This window comes from Cebus imitator, unplaced genomic scaffold (assembly GCF_001604975.1).
Source record: "Cebus imitator isolate Cc_AM_T3 unplaced genomic scaffold, Cebus_imitator-1.0 Scaffold131, whole genome shotgun sequence".
Lineage (NCBI taxonomy): Eukaryota > Metazoa > Chordata > Mammalia > Primates > Cebidae > Cebus > Cebus imitator.
In genome coordinates, this window is record NW_016107446.1 from 1,721,115 (window position 1) to 1,742,934 (window position 21,820).

The 21,820-nt window shown below is 42.9% G+C and overlaps 1 protein-coding gene across 4 annotated transcripts in view; it reads right to left on the reverse strand.

The window, feature by feature from the left end:
• The window catches only part of UXS1 (UDP-glucuronate decarboxylase 1), a 91,866-nt gene that overhangs the window by 28,169 nt on the left and 41,877 nt on the right, over window positions 1-21,820 (reverse strand). For all 4 annotated transcript variants that reach the window (XM_017541106.2, XM_017541107.2, XM_017541110.2 and 1 more), the window contains exons 6-9: window positions 16,566-16,746; window positions 7,518-7,622; window positions 3,528-3,587; window positions 880-1,001 (exon numbers count right to left, since the gene is read on the reverse strand). In XM_017541106.2, the coding sequence (XP_017396595.1) occupies window positions 880-1,001; window positions 3,528-3,587; window positions 7,518-7,622; window positions 16,566-16,746 (468 nt within the window). The remainder of the gene's footprint in view (window positions 1-879; window positions 1,002-3,527; window positions 3,588-7,517; window positions 7,623-16,565; window positions 16,747-21,820) is intronic.

The following is a 21,820-nucleotide window of genomic DNA, read 5'->3' on the forward strand; positions in this document are numbered from 1 at the left end:
CCCTGGGCCTGAGAGTACTGCTCCCGGGGACAGACACTGCATCTACCAACAGCCTGTCCTGGACCAATGTTCCACAGCCACGTTGATTTACCTGCATGTCCCACTATACCAGAGGGCATTTTCATGAGGATGTAGAAGTTCAGACTCAAGTCCAAGGACACATTCACTGAGCATGAATGGGATATCCTGAGCCCTGGTCTATACCCTTGGGGCCCCTCTCTGCACAGTTCATTGGCTCCTGCACTGCAGGGCAAGCTACATGAACTCTGTGTCAGAGATAAGAACAGAGAGACTGACAGGTCATGTCTTGAAGTCACACGGCAGCATAGCCAGTGTGGCAACCTCGGCCTCTTGGTCTGTGAGCAATTTCTGCTACATGTGGGTGACCAAATCTGTGACATAAAATATCCTGGCAAAAGCACCTCAGCACAATGAATAATGAAGACAGCATAAAATAACAGTAAATAAATATCGATAATAATTCCTAAAGAGGTTCAAATTACAGCAATAACGAATCCATTTTTACAATTAATTGATAGAAAAGTAAAAAAAGAAGATCCATTGATTTGAAGGCTTCGGGAAAAGAGGCACTTCTTAGCTGCTGGTGAGCAACTGGCAACAAAGAAGCATTCTGTTCACTGTCATAAAACAGTATTCCAAACCCAAGGATTCATCTCTAGGAAATCATTTTTAAAATAAGGAGACAAATGGAAAAAGCGGTTGATAATACCATTAACTTATAATATTGGGAAACTGGGCTTCCCAAACACCCATCCCCGGACAAAATCAGTCATGGCATTCATTCCTTTACAGCACTTTACATCTTAGGGTGGAGTGCTCTGCATGTCTAAACCACAAGCCCAGCCCCTGGTGAAATACCTGCTTCATGTAGGCATAGCACATGGTCTCTGCGACACGTTTGCCTTCATCATAGCAGGCCCGAGGTCCTATTGGATTCACGTGGCCCCAGTAATCTTCACTTTGAGGGTGGACTTCAGGATCTACGATGGAAGAAAAGCGAGACTGTTTTCATCTTTCCTTTTTCCAGTTCACATCAACAATGCATATTTATGATGCAAAAGGGAACTTTGGAAAGACCCACTTAGAGATGGAGCGATGTATTCAAGAGGCAACCTCAGGTTTCCAGTCCATTCTCTGAATTCCAGTAGGACATGATGGTCTTACTTCTGATATTAAGCAATGACAACATTTTACTTACAGGAAAAAAAAGATCAAGTCTCCCAATTTTAAGTCTTCCCTCTCTTCCGCAAATTGTTCTTAACTTTTAGAGTGCTACACAAATTACAATGAAATAGAATCTATGTGAAGAGCTACACGGTTTTGTTTTATACTTATAAAACTGGTAACTGGAGCAAAACATGTATTTATTGAAAAAATAAAAAACGCAGCATCTCTGGAACACTATGACTTTGACATGTGCCATCAGCAGAACAAATCTGGGACCCATGATGAGACAACGTGGAGGCTCTTGTAGGGCAGGTGGAGGGATGGGGTGTCTCCTGGCAAATGGCTGCCTGTTCTTTTAGCACACATTTTACACTCCCAATTCCTGTTTCTCCAGCTTGTACATCAATCACACTTTAAGAAGTACCAGGGAAACACACTATTGGAAGAACACACGTAGCAAATTCTTTTTTTCACACAAGTATATTTCTGGAATGTGAATAAACACCTAATTATATTTAGTAACCAAGAATTTTATACATACTTGAGTACAACTATGATACAAAATGTTTAAGTCTTTGCCATGAAATCTGGACCAAAAAAAAGAAAGCATTGTTACAAATTCCCATCTTGTTTATCTTACCCCTGAGGTCTGACTTGGGACTCAGTGGGCCTGAGCAGGTGCAGGGAGGTAAACAGACAGGTATCCTGCCAGATATCTGCTCGGCCAATCCTTCTAGGTCAGCATAGCCTCTGTGGCAATGCAGAAGCGTGCTGCAAAGAAAGGGCTCTGTATCTGCTGCTGTGGTTTAAAATTCCCTTTAGAAGGGCAAACTTCTCACTGCTCAGTGAGAGAAGAGTTCTAAGGAAAATACTTTCTGAGAGAAGGGAACCATTGACTTAAATTCACAGAGATGTATCAGATGATTGATCTCAGACCTTTTTCTGAGGATCTTTGACAAGAGCTGGGCAAGCTACACTCCAAAAGAGACAGTCATAAATTTGTCAAAGGACAAGAAAGAAAAGGCTGGGTACGCCCATCTGTCCCTGGACTGGCACCGTCTGGACTGAAATGCCCAGGATGCCAAGCTTCTAAATAAGCTCCCTCACAAATCATTGTGGAGAAAAAACAGGGAAAACTTACATTGTTAATACAAAAATAATTTTCGATCATCTCCCCTTTCTAGCATTCTGTGAGGCTAAGACGTTAAGCAAATGCTCCATGAAAGTTTACTTTGGTTATTCAAGGTCAGAGGAGAACACCTGTGACTTCCACAAATTACACTCTACAATTATTTAGGAAGCCTAAGGAACACAGGCTCCTGTCAGACATGCAGATAATAAATGAGACAAGTAGGGGAAGCAGTGTGGGAAATGTCACTATGCCCCTCTCAACAGATACCACAAGTAGGGAGGGGCACACTCTGCTTTTTTATTAACAACTGCCCAGGACTTCAAAAAAGTAGACTATGATATAAAATATATAATCTCTATGTAACCTTTTCATAGAGATTACAAAGAATATAGCAGAATTTTTCTGTTGCTATGATTTTTTTATTCAGTTTTCTTAAAATACACACACACACACACACACACACACACACCCCTCTTCCAATTTTACCCTCTTATTTCCTTCTCTTGTCCACAACAATAATGTAAAATAGAAAAATTACACCATGCCAGGATTTGGCTTCCACTGCATCAGCTAAGCAGTTCTACTAACCTTGCACACCCAGCTGGTTTGGGGCTGAAGAGAAATCAGTACAAATTGAAAATATAGCCCCTGGTCCCCACTCCTCAACTCCTTTCCAGGCAGTGGGAGAGAGGAAGGCTGCATCATGGTAAAACAAGCTCATGAGTTTTCTGACACTACCTGCTTAAAGTTCTTCCACAACTCGTTATACAACAGGGGAGGCAGTCAGTGCATGTCTCTTCTCCCAGGAAGCTTTAAAGGTCAGCCTAAAGGCTGGTCCATGAGCTCTCAGGAGGTCAGGCATACAGCATGCATGACTTACACAAAAAAATGACGTGCTAGCCAAACAGGTAAAAAGATCCACAGAGAGCATGATTTCTGGGGTGCTTTCAGAGCAGAGTGGCAGAAACGCTTCTGTAGAGTCATTAAATGGTGGGTCTTTATTGGCCAGGTGACAGGGTACAGTCCTCCAACAGTATGTGATCAAACAAGAGTTGTCTCACCCAGAGGAGGAGCTCAGCGACCCGGGCGCACAGGAGGAGGATGGGCAGGCTGGGCCTCCTCAGAAATGAACCTTGGACTCATCTGAGCCAGGATGAGAACAGTCCAAGGGCTGGAGTGAGCATCCCCTGAGAGAGCCCCCACTCACCTCCATACACCTCGGACGTGGAGGCCAGGAGCAGGCGGGCGCCGACTCGTTTTGCCAGCCCTATAGAAAGCAAAGACAAGATAAAAGAGACTCAATTTACATGTGCAGGCACATTTTTTGCTGGCCAATTTAAGCAATGTTTTAGTATTAAAGACATTTAATTATCTATCCAATTATCTGCTCTTACTGCATCTGCTTTGGCACCAAAATAAAAAACAAATGCAGTAAGAAAAACACAAATGGATTCTCAGAAGGCTAGTATTTTGTTGAATACTTGTAGGCGAGGCCAAATGCAGAATCTGTTAGTTTCATAAAGTGTGATTTGAGGAGTTTTGTAAAGACTCCTCTGCCACAGAATATTACCCAATATATTATTGGGTAACTTTACCTTGGTTGGCAGAGGCAAGGCCCTTCTCTCCTTAACTTCCACAATGGTCCACCTGCCACTTCCTGAACATGTCCTGGGCTCTTGTAACTGCCCATGCCACCCTGTCTGGGTAACTCTCCACCCATTCCCCTTCCTCCTTTGAGGTTCAGCTTAAACAGCACCTTCTCCAAAGCAACTGCCACATTCCTGAACGCTGCTCTGAGGCCCTTTCCTGGACTGACAACTCACATATAACTGACTAGAACATTCTTATCTATGGTGGTCAAGTAAGTACACAAAGTCTTCCAAACTCATTCACAGAGTCCCAGTATGCAGTGGTTCATTTGAGGCTCCAAGAGGCCCCCTGACCTTCACTAACCCTGTACAGGGGGACATACTCCTTTCCCAATTGCCACTACACTACAGGGGGGCTGTGCTGGACACCCCTCGGCTCTGCCCCCTACACAAAGCAGGGGCCAACACATGCCCACAAAGCACTGCTAGGAGAGCAAGATGAGGCAGGCAGATGCAACCAATACACACTTCTTGGTGAGGCTGGGTGGGGTGGAACAATTCTAGTGTGAGGGCACCAGGGGTATTAGCGTGTCTGACAATGTGGTAACAACAAAATGAAGGATGCTGAAATCTTTTTTCCTGATTGAATTCTTTATTTTGAGATATTTGTACATTCAAATTTAACTGTACAGAGTAATTCAGGGACCTCATGTATCTTTTATACAGTTTCCCCCAATGATAGAACTTGCGAAACTAGATTATGTCACAACCAGGACACTGACGTAGATCTGATCAGTGAATATTTCCACTGAAACAGACATCCCACTGATACAAGTGATAGAGCATTTCCATCTCCACCAGGATCTCTCACATAGCCCTTCTATAGCCTCTCCTCTCTGCCTCCCCGCCGTCGCTGACCCCTGGCAACCACTAATCCATTCTCCATGTCTATAATGTCATTTCAAGAATGATACATAATTGGAACATGACCTCTTGGGACTGAATTTTTTCACTGGGCACATTCCTCTCAAAATCTATCCAAGCTGTAGTGTCTATCAACAGTTCCTTCCTAATCCCTTGCTGTGTAAAATTCCAGAGGATATATGCACTGCTATGAATCATTCACCTAATACAGGACGTTCTGGTTGTTACTAGTTTTTGACCACTACAAATAAAGCTGCTATGAACATTCATACAGGTTTCTGTGTGAACATAAATTTTCATTTCTCTGGGAGAAATGCCCAAGAATACAATTACCGAGTCATATGATAAGTGTGTTTAGTTTTTTTAAGAAAGTGTCAAATGGTTTTCCAGAGTAACTGTGCATTTTATATTCCTCTACCTGAGGTCTTCCTAGTTGTCTTCTCTGAACTTTGGTCAAATACACACATCACAAATGCAATGTATTGTATTTCAAAAACAACTGAGTTTAAAGATTTTGAAACCAGGAATATTTCTGTATCATTTTCATAGAATGATTTAGGCAGGATCCAAGGAGGCAACTGTCAGAGAGTGAAGCCAAGGAAGCTATCCTGCTGCTGTAGTATCTGTGTGTTACGAAAAGCTTTCATTAGAGGAAGAAGTCTAGCACAGGGTCTGCGAGATGGGGAAGTTACATAGGGGAAAGAAGAAGCCAGGCAAAGTTCATGGCATCATAAGATGGTTAATGAAAGCTCCTCTCAGTTCCGAATACAAAGTCCCATTTGGATTTCTTTCCAGCCTACCAATGGTCTCCCTTCACCTTTTGTCAACATCATTCCTGGAAGACTCTTTACCACTCCTGTGAGGCCTCCACATTCAATCTCAGTTATAGTTCAAGCCATAGCTCGAGTCATGTTTGCCTTTAATAGCATTTTGCTGAGGCCTCTCTTTGGAAGCCTTTCCTACCAGGTATCACTGATGCCTGTGCCCATTCAGCAGTCCCTGTCTCCATGGGGCGCCGAGTGCAGAACAGCCTGAGTGTAACCCCATCTGAATCTGCCCCACAGTGACAAGACCCACGGGAACAGTGACTGCATCCCCTAAATCGGAAGAATAAATGGAATCTCTTTAAACACCACGTGCATGATGGGCTTTTCCTCTATGGTCTAGTTTTGGTATGATGGAGGGGGGCAGGGCAGAGAGAGTGTAGGGAGGGGCGGGCACTTGTGATGGCAAGAAGAAGGCATCACACTTCTAAGCAGAAGCAGCAGCACCCTGTTCTGTCTAGTGACCAGATCAGGGGACAGTAACAAAAAAGATAAAGCTCTTTCCAGATTGGAAGAATGAATCATCTTACTCCAAACATTCTTGTGACCCTTGTGATGGTTCATTTTATGTGTCAACTGAGGCCATGGGATGCCCAGATAGCTGGCTGAACATTATGTCTGGGGGCGTCTGTGAGGGTGTTTCTGGAAGAGATGAGCATTTGAATCTGTAGATTGTGAAGAACAGATAGCCCTCCAGAATGTGGGTGCATCATACAGTCCCTTTGAGGCCTGACTAGAACACAAAGATGGAGGAAGGCCAACTACTTATGTAGACCATCGATCTTCTGTCCTTGGCTCTCCACTTCTCAGGCCTTTGATCTACACCCCCACCTTTCCAGGGTCTCCAGCTTGCAGAAGGAAGATGGTGGGACTTCTCGACCTCCATCTTCATGTGAGCCAATCCCTTGTAACAAATCTCTTTAAATCTCTACACATCCCATCGGTTCTGTTCTTCTGTGGAACCTTGACTAGTACAACACCCTAAAATATTTGGCCTAAGAGATAAACCAATCTCTGGCTGTCCTTTCACTCCCTTGACTCCATGCTTTGTTCAAATTAAACTTTAGTGCAGTCTTTCCCAAGTCTATTTGTAGAACCTGTATTAAATGTTTCTATACTTAAATCTATCATTTACTTGCCATTTTAAAAAGTGGTTCCTTTCTTCCACTTTGCAAATAATCAGAACTCCTAGATTTTTTTTTTAATAAACTGTGCCAAATTTAAGCACACCTCTAATTTTAAACATTAATATGTGCATATTACCCACAGTTATAAATCTAAGGTATGTCATTTGTGAACATACACATATGGCCACCCTTAACAATGTTCTCTCTTCTATCTTTCATGAATGCGAAACCTGAGGTCCAATCTAGGACAGGTACTCAGTCTTGATAACACCCCATACAGACATCTCCACCCACTTCTTCAAGGAGCGCTACTGAATCACCCCTGTGTGTAAGGTCATGCCAACCCAACCTCGGGATCAGAGTCACCAGTGCCTCTTTCCAGCATGAGGCATGCCACTTATCCTCGGCATTCAACTGGTTTCAGAGGCGAGGAGTGGGGAAGGCTGGGTGGTTGGTCACATGAAGAGCCTGTGGTCACTCCCAGGGGATCTACACCAGGGTGCTGCAGCCTGATTACTACAATGCATGAAAGTTAGACCATCTCTTTTATGGCATATTCTGCTGACAAAGTCACACTGAAATAACACTGCAAAACTGCCAATACCACAGGCAAGGTGATAAGGGAGGGGGGCAACACCCAGATCAAACTCTAGTAGAACATTCAATGGCCTATGCTTGTAATCATCTAAAATATCTCCAACAAGAGCCAAAAAACAAGAAAATGACAACTTACCCAACATGTTTAATGTCCCAATCGTATTGGTCTTTAATGTCTTGATAGGATTATACATGTAGTTTGGTGGGGAGGCTGGAGACGCCAGATGGTATATCTGGTCAACTAAAGGAGACAAAACAGAAGGCTATTACTTAAAAGAAAAAAGTGCTAAAAAGAATTCTGACCTCCTAGGAGTTATAGTGTATAATAAAGTTATTAGTATATCTTTCACTGAAATCAAGTTATCTTATTCTTTACATAAACTAATTTACATTTGTAATTAGAAACATGTTAAACAAAAATAGTCTAATTATCTGGAAACAAAAACATGTGCTGGGTCAGTCATTTCAGTATGTTCTCATGTAATCAGAGTCAATTCAATTACTGAGTTGATTGTTTTCTGAAATATTTGTCCCAGATAAAACATTCAAATCAGAAGGAAGACTGTTTTTTTCAGACACAGAATTAAGCATGATTTTTTTTTTTAAGTCTGTGAGGCAAATATGACTTAAAAGCAAAGACACAAAACAATGGGAGAAAGTAGCCTTTCCTTTTGTTTTTATGCATCCTATATATATAAAACCAGACCCTTCGACGAATGGGGAGGTAGGGAAGGAGGTGTTTAAAGTCATGAATGGCAAAGCAATTCAGATTCCACACAAGCCCTAGCCCCTCCTGCACAGGCATTCACTTTAATGTCACTATCCACAGCCCTCCAGCACTGATCCATGTCAGGTTAACACTTGCACACAGCAGAGAAATCCTCAGGGACCAACCTTTCATTGTGGAATGGCAGCAACAGACAAACACACAGAAGGAATGCCATCCTTCCAGACAAAGTCCACATAATGCCATCCTACTTTAGCCACAGGTGGGGAAACAGATCCACCATCCATAGGAGAGTAAGGAACAGGGATCTGAAAGCTCTGCTGCCAAAATGAGTCCTCCCTTACACATGGATGTGTAAGAAGACCTGCAGGTGCCCCTCTGCCAGGCCTTCCGGGCTCCTCCTGACCAGCGGACTACTGCTGTCCTCCCTTTCCCAGTCCTGGGAATGGAAGAGCTGAATGTCAAGCCCTTGAGCCACAGCAGATCAGTCTGGAGGTTCTCAATCAATCCTGATTGTGCACTAGTCACCCAGTGAGGCAATGCCTGGGTCCTCAACACCCTGAAGCAGGCTGGGAGACACTGGACCTTCATGTACATTATATATATATATATATATATATATATATAAACATTTGAAAGCCAAGTCTGAAAACTAGTGAGTTTATTTAAAAATGGAACCAATGCGTATGGAAAGAAAAATCTTTTTGTAAAGAGAACTAAGAAAACACAAAATCTTTAAAATTATTGATGGTCTGTCAAGATTCAAGTTCACTGAAGGGATCTGTCCAAGTAAAAGGTAATCCTGTGACTGCTGTTCTTACCCCCACAAGTTATTCTGAGCTAATAAACAGCTAAAAATAAAAGATAAACTAACATTCTGCTATACAAATTGTAATTTAACATGATAGTTTTTAAAAATCGGTTCTCACAAAATCCCATAATTCTAAAGCCAAGCTATCTTTTGCAGCTTCCAGCTAGGACCAGCACAGACTGGGTCAGTTTCCATACACCTGCTTCCAAGCTCAAGGGCTGCAGGTATAAGCAGCAGACCATTAACCCCAGAAACACCTTCATCTGAAGATGCCTTCTCATACCCACTGCCACCCTGGAGCAGGACCGTGCCAAATTCAAAACCAAATGAGGGCCAGGTGCGGTGGGTCATGCCTGTAATCTTAGCACTTTGGGAGGCTTAGGCAGGTGGATCACTTGAGGTCAGGAGTTTGAAACCAGCCTGGCCAACATGGTGAAACCCCGTATCTACTAAAAATATAAAAAAAAAAGCTGGGCATGGTAGCGGCTGCCTATAATCTCAGCTACTTGGGAGGCTGAGCGAGGAGAATCACTTGAACCTGGGAGGTGGAGGCTGCAGTGAGTCAATACTGCGCCACTGCAGGGCAGCATGAGCAACAAGAGCAAAACTCCATCTCAAACAAACAAAACAAAAGAGCCTAGCCAGACCTTCGGAATTGAGTATGATACCACGGAGCCCACTCAGGTGTGCTAGACCTGGGGCCTGCTGCCACCTGACTCATACCCACAGACACAGACATTTCTGCTTACATAGACGGGGTCATCCTACGTTCCTCAGAGAGAGTGTAAACAACTCTGTATGGGTTCTGATCTTACAAAACAAACTATTCATCACTATTTTTATTCTTGAGGTGACAAGGGATGCAGGGAAAGACAGGAAACAGCATTAAAGGCTAGGAGGGAAAAAGTGTGCCTTGAGAGTACAGGATACTTCCCTGACATCAAACAGAAAGCCACTACCATTAACCCTGCACTCTTCCATCCTCCTCACTTGCTCCAGTCCTGGCTTTCTTCTTCAAAGCTCAATGCAGAGGAGGGGGGAAGGCTGTCTGTGGGAAACCTTCTCCCTGTCCCTGGTCAGAAATAATCCCTTGTCTGCACCACTAGTCCTCCATGGCTCAGCGCTGCCTTGTCCGGAGATTCACACATGCCTTTCTCACTAGACGATGAGCTGGCTGAGCACAAGACGCAGGCCTTTCCCTTCCTAACGCTCTCCACACAGTGTGGCCTCTGCAGGGAGGGGAGGCCCCCTCGGTCACCTTGGGCACCCACAAATAGAGACTTCTGAGCCCACTGCAGGTCTCACGCTTCAGGATTTCCAGGAGGGCCTGGAAACCTTCCATTTATAACAAACATCCCTCCACAGTGCTCTGGCCCAGGCCAATCTGGGAACAGGGCTCCACAAAAGTTAGCTGAGAGAAGAGTAAACAGGGGTTTTTCCATCCTCATTGGACAGGTAGGCCCCACTGCTGCTCTGGAAGGCTGAGGGCTGCCCTATTAAACTGTCGAGATGTTCAGTTAAGTAGCGGCATTGCTGCATCCTCCCATTTGAGAGTAACCTGAAAACTCTATGAAAATCAGTTTCCCACCACCCCCTCTCCTCTGAGAATGTGTTGTTCCTATAACATTAACAATAACTCCAGTTCCTATCCTAAAAAGGGCACTGCATGAGAGTCTTTTGGTTAAATAATCTGGCGAGAAATTCTGAAAGGCAGAGAAAAGGGGAAATTCAGAGCAGGGACACACAACTGGCAATGAGAGGTGCTAGGTAAACACTAAGTAACATTAATAACAACCGGCTTTGGAATGGAAATAAAGCAGCAAAGTTAACCCTCACAGCCCAGGACAAAGGCCCTCAGAACGTATCAACTGTGCAGTTCAGAGTGCACCAAGAATGAGCTTGACATTTCAAAATCCAAGCTGAGGTGGGGAGAAGAAGTCAAAGGGGGACAGAAAGGCAGCCCATTAATGGATGCCTACACAGCCGCTCCATGCTGACCGCTAAGAGACCCTGCCACAACCTTTCACACATTTACAAGGCCACGTGCCGGGAGCTCAGCTAGAAAAATAGAAGTCTCAAGAAATGAGGCTAAAAGAGCTCCAATTAATGATGAGCAGCATTCCTACCAGAATTCTATGTTGGGAAGAGGCCGGGTGAGGGGACAGCTGTGACTGACTCCACCCTTCTGTGAATTCTGACCAGAAAAACCCAGCCAGTCAAACCACAAATGAACTCCTTTATAGGGTCTTAGGTTGAATTTCACTGTGCTTGAAACCCACATAAATGACACATAAATAGGGAAGAAAAAAAATCACTGTAGGACGAGAACAACTCAGGATAACCCAAAACCGCTGTTCAGAATGCATCGGAGAAATCAAGCATTTTCTTCTACCAAAGGGGACAAAGGGGAAATCCACATAAAAACTGACTGCAGCTTCCACTCCTTTGCTGATTTGCTTTTTAAATTTTGTCTTAAGTTTGTGACATAGTCTGTGTCAAGCCTCCTTCTGTACAGCGCCCACGCTCTACGAAACTGCCAAGGGCCAGTTAAGGATTTACACCGTGAAACTCAAGACTATGGAGACACTAAAATGCAAAACAATGGGTTAGTTCTTTCTGTGAACTCACTTGATTATTTAGCATATATTAAATTCCCAACATAAAAGACACTTGGAGTAGAATTCTCTTTTGCTACACTCTGAGTCAGAGGCCTTGCAGAAATTCTCCCCAACAAGATGTCCCCCTCTGCAATGTGAAGTCCCACAGCATGGCCCTAGCCTTTGTCTCCAGCAGCAGTATTTAGGATGGAAAACAGGAATGAAGAAGACACAGAACTTCTCAAAGTATAAAGACCAAATTTCTCTCAGCACAAAGAAGCAAAAGAGCAAGATTTTGCCTTGAGTTCATGTCAAATGTATTTACTTAGGACAAAGGCTGCACACGCTAGAGACTGGCTTAGCCCCCGGGAGCTGGGGTTGCCTGCCAGTGCTGCTGGCTTCTGACAGAGGGGCTCACCTTCCCTGTGAAGCCACAGCAGGGGAAAGCATTTCCAGCATCCTGGGCTGCTCCACAGGCAGCCCCCACAGGTCCAAATGAAACAGAGGGCGGTCTCCAAGAGACACCACTGCCGTTTTATTTACATTTGCAATATAAACTGAAAGTTGAGAAAAAAAAAATTCTAAATGATACTTCAACAAAAATATTCTAATCAGAGCTGCATGCTTTAAATGTCTACATCAACACTGACTCAATCCCCTTGGCAAACCCTGTTTCTACCCCCCCTCTCTAGGGTGGGTTCCCAGGGTTGATGGCTCGGCTCTCCTGTCTTCCCTCTCCTGGTGCCCCCTGACCCTCCACAGGAACTGAGCATCCAGGTAAAAGGCAGGTAATGGAAAGGGTTCCATGCACCGGTTCCCTCACCTATAAAATGAGGAAAATAGCTGCTTATCTCACACCAGTACTGAGATAATTAAACTTCCGAACCATAAACAGGGATTAGAATAGCACTTGGAATATGGTTAAGTGTTAGCTATAGTCACTTTCTTTTATTTTCCTGGACCTCTTCACCAGAGATACCACAAGTTCCCAGTACTGGTCTTCCCATGACACAATGCACATTTCTGCCTTTTCCTGTTTCCCATGGAAATGCTGGTCTCAAGATCCCCGTTTACACAGATGGTAGAAAAGTAAATTGCGACAGCATTTCAGGGAACCACAGGTGCTCTATAGCAGGACCCTGGGAAAGCCAGTGTCCTATGAAAATGATGACAGAGACACAGATGTGTGGCTTTCTGAAGCATGGTTTACGATGACTCCAAACTGCAATCAACCTAGAGATCTAACAGCACGGGACTAAGGAAATTTCAATATTTTCATAAGAAGGCAACTTGCTAACAAGTAATGCTGAGGGTGAAAAATCCGTGTCTTTGCAAAGAGGTCTAGCTAGCATAGCAACAAAACAGAACACTAAGCAGCTGCCAAAAAAGCTCTCTGTAAGATATAGAAAGATCACCAGGACACAGTAAGTGGGAGAAAATAAGATGAAGGACAATACATAATAAATTTATAAAAAGGGAGAACTACAAATACCTATCTGTATTAGCTGGGTCACATACAGACCCTGCATATGAATACAAAGAAAGGACCAACAGCTGTGTCCTGAGGACAGCTGAGAACTGGCAAGAGGGAGACTTTACAGTTTTATCTTTTCCATGATTATGTTTATCATTTATGTATTGATTTTTGAGACAAGGTCTTCCTTTGCCTAGGCTGGAATGCAGTGCAGTCATGGTTCAGTGCAGTCTTGGTTCAGTGCAGTCAGTCATGGCTCACCGGGCTCATGTGATCTTCCCATCTCAGCCCCCTGGGTAGCTGAGACTACAGGTGCACGCCACCATGCCTGGCTAATTTTTGTAGAGACAGAGTTTTGCCATGTGGCCCAGGCTGGTCTGGAACTCCTGGGCTGAAGCAATCTACCTGCCTCAGCCTCCCAAGGTATTCGGATTACAGACATGAGCCACCACGCCTGGCCATCTCTTATTTATTTTTTAAAATAATGGAACCATATAACCATATTGCCTAGCAAGCATGTTTTTAATTTGAAAAAAATCACATTTAGGAAAACAACTGGATGTTAGCTTCAACAGTTTTTTGTTTTTCTTTTTTGAGATGAGGTCTTATTCTGTCACCCAGGCTGGAGTACAATGGCACTATCTTGGCTCACTGCAACCTCCTCTTCCTGGGTTCAAGTAATTTTCGTGCCTCAGCCTCCTGAATAGCTAGGACCACAGGTATGCACAACCACACCGGCTAACTTTTTGGAGTTTTGGCAAAGACCGGGTTTCACTGTGTTGCCCAGGCTGGACTCAAACTCCTGAGATCAAGTGATCCACGTGCCTCAGCCTCCCAACGAGCTGGGACTATAGGTGTGAGCCACCATGCCCACCCAACTTCCTCAACAGTTTATAGAAAAATTAAAAATAATTTTCTATTTGCTTTGCAAAATAGTTTTCTACATTTTCTTTAACATGTATGTATTATTTTCTTCAACAGGAAAAAAGATTATTTTGAAAAGAGAAAAATATTTCAGATTCTCTTCCATCTCATTCTTTATCAAATATATAAACAAGAAACCTAATTCTTTCATTTAGTTCAAAGTATTTTTAATTTCTCTTGAGATTTCTCCTTTGTCCCATATGGTACGTAGAAGTCTGTTGCTTTGTCACTAAATATTTTTGTAATTTTCCAGATATCTTTCTGTTACTAATTTCTAGTGTAAGTCCACCCTGGTCTGAGAGGACACTTTATAGGATTCTATTCTTTCAAGTTGGTTGAGGTGTCTTTTATAGCTCAGAATGTGATCAATCTTGAAGAATGTTCCATATGAGCTTAAAAGGAAGGTATCTTCTGGCATTGTTGGATGAAGTGGGCATTGTGGGGGGGGGGGGCAGGAAGAGTGAAGAGATGGAGGGGGAGCAAGGGGAAATTATCAAGCACACAGAAGACCTGATGCTACAGTTGAGGACCCACTGAAGGAGAAAGTAAAAAACAGGCTTCAAACTATGGAGGCAGAGAAGCATCTCATGCTCTCCCAACATAAATGTCAACTGAGGGAACGCAATACTCCGAGCAAAGGACCAAGCATCAGTCATTTATTGTATGACTTCATTCAGTGTGTGGGTATGCATGTTATTTGTATGTGTGTGTGCATGTTCTACACACAGTCACAGAATTGGTGGAAATGGCCTACAGCAGCTTTGGTATCAAACCTCGCAGTTAAAGAAGATAATTTACTTATTAAAACACCATTTTTACTAAGTTCTGGCTTCTCAGTAGCACTGAAATTCATAAACAATAGTGTCATAAAATAAATGTTTCTTGCCATGTGCAAAAAAAGATAAGAGAGTAATAATATTAAAAGGTAGCATTTGGAGAGCACTTAGTGAAATGAGGGCCCAGTACTGTGTTAAGCCCACATGGTAGTTTTCTATTGCTGCCTAATCAAATTTACAGGCTCAAAAAATAACCATTCACAACCTGACAGGTATACAGGACCAGACACAGTGGCTCAGCTGGTTTTAGCTGGTTCTCGGCTCTGCCTCTCCCCAAGAAGAAATCAAGGTGCCAGCAGGGCTGTGTTGCTGTTTTCAGAGGATAATGGCAAAATTCAGTTCCCTGAGGCTGCAGGACTGAGGTCGCCTTATAGGCTCTCAGCAGGGGGCCGTTCTTAGCTTCCAGAGGCCGCCAACACTCTCTGGCTCATGGCTCCTTCAAAGCCAGCGAGGGTAGGTCAGGTAGCTCACACATTCTCCAGCTTCCCTTCTGTCTGGTCTCCCCATGATATCTCTTCTATCCAATCTCTCTACCCGACTCTTCCATTCTCTGTTGCTGCCTTTGACAGCTCAAGTGACTATGTGGGGGCCCACCCAGATAATCCGGGATCATCTGTATTTTAAAGCCAGCTGGTTCATAACCATGATTCCATCAGCAAACTCCTGTCACAGCAGCACTTAGCATCTTTGGTTGAACATTGGGAAGGGGCATCTTGGCAGGGCACTGTGAGAATCCCACCCTGTCACATGCATGACTTCAGTTAACCACACAGAGATCCCAGGAGGAAGTCCAAGAGGAGAGTGAGCCCACTGATCTATAATCTACATGGCTTGTTACACTTTATAAAATTACCGTACAAAAACTACAGCTTCACCCCAAAATGAATCCCAAATATATTACATAATTGAATGTTTAAAAATGAGGCAAAAAACAAACCAACAAAAGAACACCATGGCTGTTTTCTAAATATTCAATTAAATATTTATCTAATCTTGGAATGGTTAGAGCATAAAGAGAACAGAAGAAATAGCAAAAGGGATATGAACAGATGATACTATGTTACACAATTTCAATCAAACAAAAAGGTAAAAACTACATTGTGGGAAAAATGCTAAATACAAGCCCAACAGTTAACATTCCTATTACAAAGAATGCATACTAAAAGAATATTTTCAAAATGGATTAATAAAACCATTCATGTTTCTTTGATGAATTAACATGTAAAAGTCTAACCATATTTAGTAATCAAAGAAATGTACATTGAACCACTGGTTTTCTATCAAATGAGCAAGATCAAGGTGTTGGCAGACTGGGTGCTGGTGAGAATCTGCTTCCTGGTTCATATATGCATCTTCTCGCCATGTTCTCACACAGTGGAAAGGGCAAGGGGGCTCCCGGAGGCCTCTTTTATAAGAACACTACTCCCATTTGTGAAGGCTCTGAACTAATCACCTCCAAAGGTCCCCACCTCCTAATACCATCACCGTGGTGCTTGGGATGCCAACATACGAATTTGCGGGGACACAAACAGTCAGATCATAGCAGATGTGTACTACGGGAAGGCACTTCAATAGGTCCACGAGGCCCAGGACCAAGGGTGCCATGTAGGAGAGAAGACAGCTATTCACACTGTTATAACCACTCCTTATCACAAAGACTAGGACAGCACTTCATACACTGTGAGACATTTCAAAAATAAAACCCAACATAGCATTCAACATGCTGAGTCAGACAGCTTACCCTTGGGGATCCCACGGCTCTGGTGAGGCCACCTGCAGAGCTCTGAATGATAAAAAGGTGCTGTTTTCACTTACCCTCGATGTAGAGGGGCTCCACCACGTCGTGGTTAATCAGCTCGAAGTTCTCATGTCCAATCCAGTGCTCTACATTTCTCTTCCTGCCCGTGAAGAAATTGTCCACCACCGTCACCTCGTGGCCATCCATCATGAGTTTGTCAGTTAGATGGGAGCCCACGAACCCTGCACCTCCGGTTATCTGCATCCGGACAGCATGTGCAGAACATTCCCAGAAAAAGCACATGAGAACGCAATAAGGACCAGCTCCACGGAGAGACATCTCTGGTGCAGCCACCACTTAAAACTCAGGAGCAAGGTGGGGAAGGAAGACAGCAAAGGTTTTAAAGTAGCATCTTGACTCTTACTGCAGAACAAAGAGGCCACACTATCTGTAAACTCCTAAGCAGCCTTAAATTTCAAACTACCACTCTGGGAAGAAACAGAAAAATCGCAGTTACAAATTTCAAAATGTTTTCATTGACAGAGAATTTCCCATTAGTCAAAGGTTCTTGTTTTATAACAAATGGGATGCTAGACATAGCTTACATGGCTTTAATATTATTGCCGAGAACTTTAAAAATTACTTTATAGAAAAAACGATTAGCAAAGTGCAGAGATTTGGTGAACTACCAAAAAAACAAAAAAAACCTTAATATTTAAGTTAGATTAAAAAACCTCATGAAAAATGAGTATCTTTTAAATTGTTTACGAGAAGGAATTAATAAGGAATACATGCTGTTTGTAGACTAAAGCCCTAAACGCGTAAGTCCATCGTATGGTTAATTTCTGAGTGCTGATGTGAACACTTCGTGGTGTCCACTCCTACCCACAGAGTGTGGTGAGGCAGCTGTGATGGGTCTTGACAGGAACTCAGTAACAAAAAAACCTAGATCACTGCAAAGGTGAAAAGTCAACTACGCTTGAAAAATACTTTTAAGTTGAACACAAGTATTTTATTCAAATGAAATGGTGTTAACTAGAGGAAGATAAAAGGGAATTTCATCTGGGGGAAGGTTATGGGCAGTGGGAGTGAAAAGAATAGGCTCAGAAAACAGACTTGCCATGTGCAACTCAATTCTGTAACCTGCTCTATCTTGTTCTCCACTCTGCCTTTTCTTCACCAAAATTCTTGTTCATTTCGCCCTTCTGTTTCAAACTGAAAGAATTAATGGGAAAACAGCAATCCTTTCTACCTAAAATAAAAAGTACATGAACTCCCAGGTCTATGGTTTTAAAATATGTAATTCACCATGAAACTCCTATTTAAAATAAATAAAATCTCACACGTGATGAAATATTCATCACAGTGAGAGTAAAGCCACCTGGATTTGGCTGGAAAGGTAGTTCACACCTGTAATCCCAGCACTTTGTTGGGGTCCAAGACAGGTGGATCACTTGAGATCAAGAGTTCGAGACCAGTCTGGCTGACATGGTGAAATCCTGTCTCTACTAAAAATACAAAAAATTAGCTGGACAGGATGGCACACTCCTGTAATCCCAGCTACTTGGGAGGCTGAGGCAGGAGAGTCACTTGAACCCAGGAGGTGGAGGTGGCAGTGAGCTGAGATCACGCCACTGCACTCCAGCCTGGGTGACAGAGTAAGGCTCCACCTCAAAAAAAAGAAGCCACCTGGATGAAAAAGATCAGGGATAGCAGAGGAGAAGGGGAGGCTATAACGAAAAATGAAATCTAGGCTGGGTGCAATGGCTCAAGCCTATAATTCCAGCACTTTGGGAAGCCAACGTAGTGGATCATTTGAGGCCACACATTTGAGATTAGCCTAGGTGACATGGTGAAACTCTGTCTCTACTAAAAATACAAAAATTAGCCAAGTGTGGTGGCACACGCCTGTAATCCCAGCTACCAGGGTGGCTGAAGCACAAGAATCACTTGAACCCAGGAGGTGGAGGTTATAGTGCGTTGAGACAGCACCACTGCACTCAGGTCTGGGCAACAGAATGAGACTCTATCTCATAAATATATAAATATCCTAAGTCCCCCTAACTGAGTAGACCCCCTCTTGGCCAAATGAGACCCCAGAGAAACCTGAGAGTTGAGTTCCCCACCATGATGGGAAGGGAGATTGGACACACCTCACTACACTTTCTCTTCTGGAGTTCAGACATAACTGACCAATGTTAATGCTAGAACAGAGATCATAAGCAGGACCTAGCGTTGTGCCAGACAGGAGGAAAGTCACATCCCTCTGGGTTGCTCTGACCCAGTATACTGGTGAACCGACTTCCTTGTCATAACTTAAACATTTCTTTCTGCTGACTCCAAAGTTTTAGGCAAAGATTAACTCCTTTAACTAATTACAAAGTAAAAAAAAAATCTCTGACCCAGGGAAGTCGAGGCTGCAGTGAGTCACAATTATGCCATTGTGCCTGGGTGACAGAGAGAGAACCTGTCTCAAAATAAATAAAATAATAAAATAAAATAAACAATCTCTGAACCCACCTATACCTGTCAGCCCCATTTCAAAACAGCCTTTTTGAGCCAAATAAATGTAAAAGCCCCATATATTGATTAACACCTCCTTGTAACTTCTGCCTCCCTAAAATGCATAAAACTAAACTGTCACCCGACTGCGTCAGGCACACTTACTCAAGGCTTCTTGGTTTTGTGTTTCCCAGGGCTGCAGTCATACTGGCTCATAATAAACCTCTAAAATATTTTAGAGTTTTGTTTTACGGTTAACAAAGCCAACCTCAAGAATAACCATCCCTCAACCATCACCTAAATATTTACATATACTCTGAGGAAATGCAAATAAAATGGTTAAAACAGGATGGGTGAGAGCAGGCAACCTCATGCTTGATAGCTTTCATTTAGCTTTACCAACAGCACCATTTTCCAAATCCCCTTTGCCTTAGGGATAAGAAACAGACTCCCAGAGAAGTTATGCCTTTGACTAAAATCCTCAGAGATCACTAGCTGGGACAGACTAAAGCTACAGTCTTTCTAATTATACGCTCTCTACCACTTGTTAAGTTGTCTAGTTGGTGTTTCATCTTAAGAGCTCCCACATTCTACCACTATACCTGAACAATGACTATGAAAAAGGATTTTCCAGAAAAATAATTGAAATTCAAAGTTGACTCACCACTAGAGCTTAACTCACAGGATGAGATTTCATTTTCTCTTCATGTTATTGCATTTTCCTAAGTTTTCCATGATTTTTACATTTGATAAAAACTGCAACTTTTAAAAAGAAATTTAGCCCCTTTGGGCTGGGCGCGGTGGCTCACACCTGTAATCCCAGCACTTTGGGAAGCTGAGGCTGATAAATCACGAGGTCAAGAGATTGAGACCATCCTGTTCAACATGGTGAAACGCTGTCTCTACTAAAAATGTAAAAATTAGCTGAACATGGTGGCACGTGCTGGTAGTCCCAGCTACTCAGGAGGCTGAGACAGGAGAATCACCTTAACCCGGGAGGCAGAGGTTGCAGTGAGCTGAGATCATGCCACTGCACTCCAGCCTGGCAACAGAGCGAGACTCCATCTTGGGTGGGGGAAGGGGGTGTGGAATTAACCCCTTTTAATGTAACTATTTATGTGCAAATATTTCTGAAAACAAACTGTTCAGTGGCATTCTAACATAATCTCTGTGCCCAAAATACCTGGCGGACAGTTCTGAGATAACAGAGGTGCAGCATACTAAATTATACACAATCACCTCCAACATCACACTAGTCTTAGTACTAATGTAAAATTGTTAGAAGCACCTTGGCTTGACTAGAATGCACTGGAATTGTTTTTCTGTAGTAATTTCCTTCTACCTAAAATACTTAAGGTTTATATAACATAGCTGGATGATTATACAATGTTTTTATCCTAATCAATGTGAGCCCATAAGGCAAGTGTTTCAAGTAGAAACAAATCTGGTGAAAGCTTAGCACTTACAAAGCTTCATCAGGAACATTAATCGCCAAACCCAAGGATACTCTTTGAATAACAAAGAGCTAATATTCAAAAGAGAGTAGGAGAAAAGAAGTAAGGCCTCTTACACTGAGATGGATTAGAACTTACACAGCTTTGCATGGCTTTCCAGAGTAGGGGTTTATCTCAGTGTGCTTTCTTGCTCACTTTTGTGGGTACCAATAGGCAGCTGAAGTGGTCTAGTTCAAGGTCAGCATTCAAACTCATGATGCCTGGCAAATTAGCAAAAATGATATATTTCAAAGCAAGCCTCCTCTTTCTGATGAAGCTGTCCTAAGGCTTACCAATTACTGAAAAGGCTTTAAGAGTTATAGCAACAATATGTCAGACCTCACATGCCAAATGCCTCTGAAATGTTTAACCTATGAGATGACAGATGAGGGGAAAAAAACTGAGTCTGCTTGCTGTGGTGACGTGTAAAGCAAAATAAATTCTATAATCCTCAGCACTGACAGGAAGATCATTCCATGTGCACATAATAAAAATCATGGCAAGATTTTGCAGCATTCATGGATCAGTGCTGCTGTGCTTTTAATGTGTTGACCAAAAGCATGTTTTGGTAACAATCCCCAATGCAACAGTGTTAAAAGGGGTGATTAGGTCATAAGGTGAAGTAAATGGATTAATGCCATTATCAGAGGAGTGAGTTTGCTATTGTGGGAGTATGTTCCACACAGAAGCATGAGTTCAGTCCCCTTGGTCTCTCTCTTGTCCTCTCTTTGCCCATCTACTGTGTGATGACATAGACATAGCAGGAAGACTCTCACCAGACCACAATCCCTTGATCTTGGACTCCCAGCCTCCAGAACCATGAGCCAATAAATTTGTTATAAATTACCCAGTCTTAGATACTCTGTCATAGCGGCACAAAAAGGACTAGGACAGAAAAAGGGCACCAGAGAAATGGGTTGTTGCTTATACAAATACCTGAAAATGTGGAAAAAGCTTTGGAACTAGGTAACGAGCAGGGCTGGAAAAAGCCTAGACTTCTGTGAATGGAGTGTTAAAGAGGCGGTGGTGAGGGCTCAGAGAAGAGCTGTAGGGGAAGTATTGAACTTCTGAGAGATTACTTGTAATATGATTGTCATCAGAAAAACTGTGGAAATATGGACAGTAAAGGCCATTCTGATGAGGTCTCAGATGGAAATGAGGAACACATCACTGGAAACTAGGGTAAAGGCTATCATTATTACAAAGTGGCAAAGAAACTTGGCTGAAATGTGTCTGTGTCCCCTGGCTTTATAAAGGCAAAATTTACAAGCCATGAGCTAAGATATCGGGTGGAAGAAATTTCTAAGCAAAATATTAAAAGAATAGCATGGCTTCTT